General features: G+C 37.0%; 1 protein-coding gene across 1 annotated transcript; it reads left to right on the top strand.

Moving 5' to 3' along the window:
- Window positions 1-505: 505 nt before the first annotated feature.
- Window positions 506-3,172, top strand: LOC110475472 (parvalbumin, thymic CPV3). The gene is made up of 4 exons (XM_021539658.3): window positions 506-566; window positions 928-1,060; window positions 1,512-1,621; window positions 3,147-3,172. Exons 1-4 carry the CDS (start codon window positions 506-508, stop codon window positions 3,170-3,172), a joined length of 330 nt encoding a protein of 109 aa, XP_021395333.1.
- The last annotated feature ends 361 nt before the right edge of the window (window positions 3,173-3,533 follow it).

Raw genomic sequence — 3,533 nt, 5'->3', positions numbered from 1 at the left:
TGGGCTTTACATAGATAAGTATCAGTTTTCTTTTTATTCTTCAGAGCTGTTGGGGGAGATAATAGAAGTAAACTTTCTTACCTTTTGTTTTCCAACTTCATATATTGTTACTTGCATTGCCAGATTCCATGCATTCCAGTAAGACTATTTATTAGATGGATGGTTACACAGAGTTTAAATATGTGCTGTATTTATATAGGTTGCAGGTAAATGATAAAATATTGATCATAAACTCACAACATGGTTAATGTAATTCATCTCATTAGCAACCATTATTTCTGAACTGCTATTTTTAAGGAAGTAATGTACTAAATCTTGTAATTTGTTAAGGAATTCTAGAGATGTCACTTTGATCAATGAGATTCATCTACTCTTGTTGACCTTATAGTAATCTTCAAAACACAGAAAAACTCAACTTGTTGTAAGATGCATTTGCATTTCAAAACTGTTTGCAATATTTGCATTTTAAAACTGCTTGCAATATTCTACTTTGCACAGGTTTAAAATGAGCCTTACAGACATTCTAAGCCCTTCTGATATCGCTGCTGCTCTGCGGGACTGCCAAGGTGAGAAAACAATTAAAAATCTCAAAATCTCTTATTCTGTGTAACCCAGGGCAAGTTTAACTCAGTCCCAAAGCAATACAAGTGCATACTTTAAACAGATTTCTGTAATCTCTTTACTCAGCTGTCACAGTATGTTTGTTCATAACTGGTTTATATTGTCAATTTGGAGCATATCCCCACATGATTTTGTTGGATGTTTAGTAGGGTATGGAGCAGTATTGCAAATCATTCGTTCTTTGACAGGCTTCACCTACTGATCATGTTTAGAACAATTAAATTGCAACAAAGTATCATCCTCAGACCATTTAGGAACACTGAATGCAGTGGTCTGGGGTTAATTTCTTTATTAATTTATTTTCAGCTCCAGATTCCTTTAGTCCCAAAAAATTCTTTCAGATCAGTGGGATGTCTAAAAAGAGTAGCAGCCAGCTCAAGGAGATCTTCCGGATTCTCGACAATGATCAAAGTGGCTTTATTGAAGAAGATGAGCTCAAGTAAGGATTTTGTTAACTTCTTGGAGGATATCGAAAGAATAAGCACTTTTTCCATTCCAGAACTTTCAGTAAATGTGAACACAATTTATGCTAAATGTTGATAAAACCTTCAGTAGATTGTGAAAGATATATTTAAATAGATAATTCTTACAGACAAAAGCAAATTAGTAATACTTGCCTCTTATGCTCAGTATAGGACAAAAGAGCACCCTGGGGCTTGATTTTCATAGTGGACAGAATCAATTCAATCAGGGTTGCACTTATAAAGCAGAAATACATAAAAATAAGATTTAGCTTGCCAAACAAAGCAGTGTTTTAAGGACTTGACTATTGTGGTAAATTAGAGATAGTTATCTGTTTGATTGTGCAACAACTATAAAAATACTATGGTTGCTGAAAATCTAAAATCCAAGTTGTGTGAAAATCTAAATCCAAGTTGTTTCCTCCCAAGGTATTTCCTTCAGAGGTTTGAGTGTGGAGCCAGAGTGTTAACCACCTCAGAAACCAAGACCTTCTTGGCAGCTGCAGATCATGATGGGGATGGTAAAATCGGGGCTGAAGGTATTGACTAATTTAAGTACAGAATGAGGAACTTCTGGATATTTGGAGTGGTGTGGGTTTCTCTTTTATGTTGATGGTACATTAATGTACCACCAGCAATTTTACTGAAACCCTTGAATAGCAATCCATTCAAGGGTGGAAATGGTCCCTGATCTTTCAGGCTCATCTCTGCAACTCCTTTTGCCTGAGCAAGTAAAAAAACTTAAGGAACTTTCCTGTTGCCACTCACTCCCATATTTCAAGTTGTTCTGAAAGGAACTTCCCCTTATTTCTCCTCCCACTTACCCTAATATAAGGCAGCACTGGCATCACTTGGAACACACAAAGGTAAAATCAAGGACAAAAGAACCAGGAGTACAAACAGCTCATACATCAGCTCATTTCCAGCAGCTACTGCCCCACAGAAATTCTACTGGGCACTGAAATCATTCTCAATATGCAGCATGTGGCTCCATATCTGCTTTGCATGATAAGGATAACAGAATGATCAAGTGTCACAACGCCAGTACAAGATCCCACAGCAGGATCTGTGCAGAAATGGCTGTTCTTTATCTTCAGTGGCAGGTTGAGATCCAGACAGGAAGGAGCAGCTGTTTAAGGAAGCAGCACACTGCACTCACCGTGTGGAAACACTGGTGTGATTTAATGGCTGTGTGATGCAGAAACCTCCTGATCTCCTAATTCCATATTTCTGTGCCCTGTTTTGGAGACAAAGCACACACACACAAAAGGCCTGCAGCTAATGGCAACTTGCCCCATGAGAGCAGAGAGATGCTCAAACGAGCATGAAAGGGGCTTAGGGAATTGCATGCAGGGAATGTGCCAGCATGCAGATTCCCCAGCTCACTGCACTAGCAGGACAGAACTCTTCTGTTTCTTTCTTTGGAAGGAATTAAATCCAGTTCTTTAGGAACTATGCCAGAATAAACACACATGATTTATGAAGCAATCTGCATATTAATACAGTCACTCAGGGATGGGACTAATCAGATACTCTAATTCATGGAAGCCAAACATTGAGAATATATTTAAAATAAAATATCTTCTTGCATAACTCAACCCCAGGATCCTGCCACATGAACTGCACAGTGTTTTTAGCTTTAGATTGTGCTCTAAATCAACACTTCTCTATGTCTGAAGCATTACAACAATTAATATAACACAGACTCACTTTCCATTTTTTTTCACTTGAGCTCTTTACTACTTCTTTCTTAAATTCCATATAAGCCATGCCATTATTTTTGCCTAAGATCAATATTATGCAGAGAGAAGGCCAAAACTACCCTGGATATTTAATTATTCTCTGTAAGTCAGCAAAACACACTGCCTTTCCACGTGTTGTTTAGAAGAGGATGTTTAGGCGATGCCTCTCATCCACACGTTTCTTCCCTGGTCATCATCATTAGTTAGATAACCTTTTTCTGTTCATTCCTATTCTAAATCTCTTGGTAATCCACTAATCTTTTATTCCTAATCCTTTCATATTAATATTTCTTTCATGTAAATATTCTCTTATCTTTCACAGAATTCCAGGAAATGGTGCAGGCTTAGAGGTTCAAAAGGACCAAACCCAATAGAATTGGGATGAATCTGCAGGAGACAATCACAAACCTTGAAAATCAGGAGTCCCTTATTTATCTTGACAGTGTCTGTTATTTTTTCACTGCCTTAGCAACATAATGAAACACTGATTACTGATTTTTTCATTGTGTGGACTATTTACCATGTTTTAACCTCTACTTTAGCAGGCACTTCCCTTAAAAATATCCAATAAAATTTAATCATATACTGTAGCCTGTGTCTGTTTTTTTGACTCCTATATTGAAACATGAGAATTCTTAAACCAAAAGTGTTAATCCCTTCAAGATCTTAGACATATCATATCTTCATATATGGAACATATTTTGAAATT

The sequence above is a fragment of the Lonchura striata genome, chromosome 16 (genome assembly GCF_046129695.1).
Source record: "Lonchura striata isolate bLonStr1 chromosome 16, bLonStr1.mat, whole genome shotgun sequence".
In the NCBI taxonomy this organism is placed as follows: domain Eukaryota; kingdom Metazoa; phylum Chordata; class Aves; order Passeriformes; family Estrildidae; genus Lonchura; species Lonchura striata.
The sequence above is the reverse complement of the archived record's forward strand: the minus strand, read 5'-3'. Positions and strand labels throughout refer to the sequence as shown.

Excerpts from the sequence above, each read along its gene's own strand:
- LOC110475472 (XM_021539658.3), top strand. The coding sequence starts at position 506 with ATGAGCCTTACAGACATTCTAAGCCCTTCTGATATCGCTGCTGCTCTG. Across the intron at positions 1,061-1,511 it reads ATTGAAGAAGATGAGCTCAA|GTATTTCCTTCAGAGGTTTG; the intron begins GTAAGGATTTTG and ends TTTCCTCCCAAG. Across the intron at positions 1,622-3,146 it reads TGGTAAAATCGGGGCTGAAG|AATTCCAGGAAATGGTGCAG; the intron begins GTATTGACTAAT and ends TATCTTTCACAG.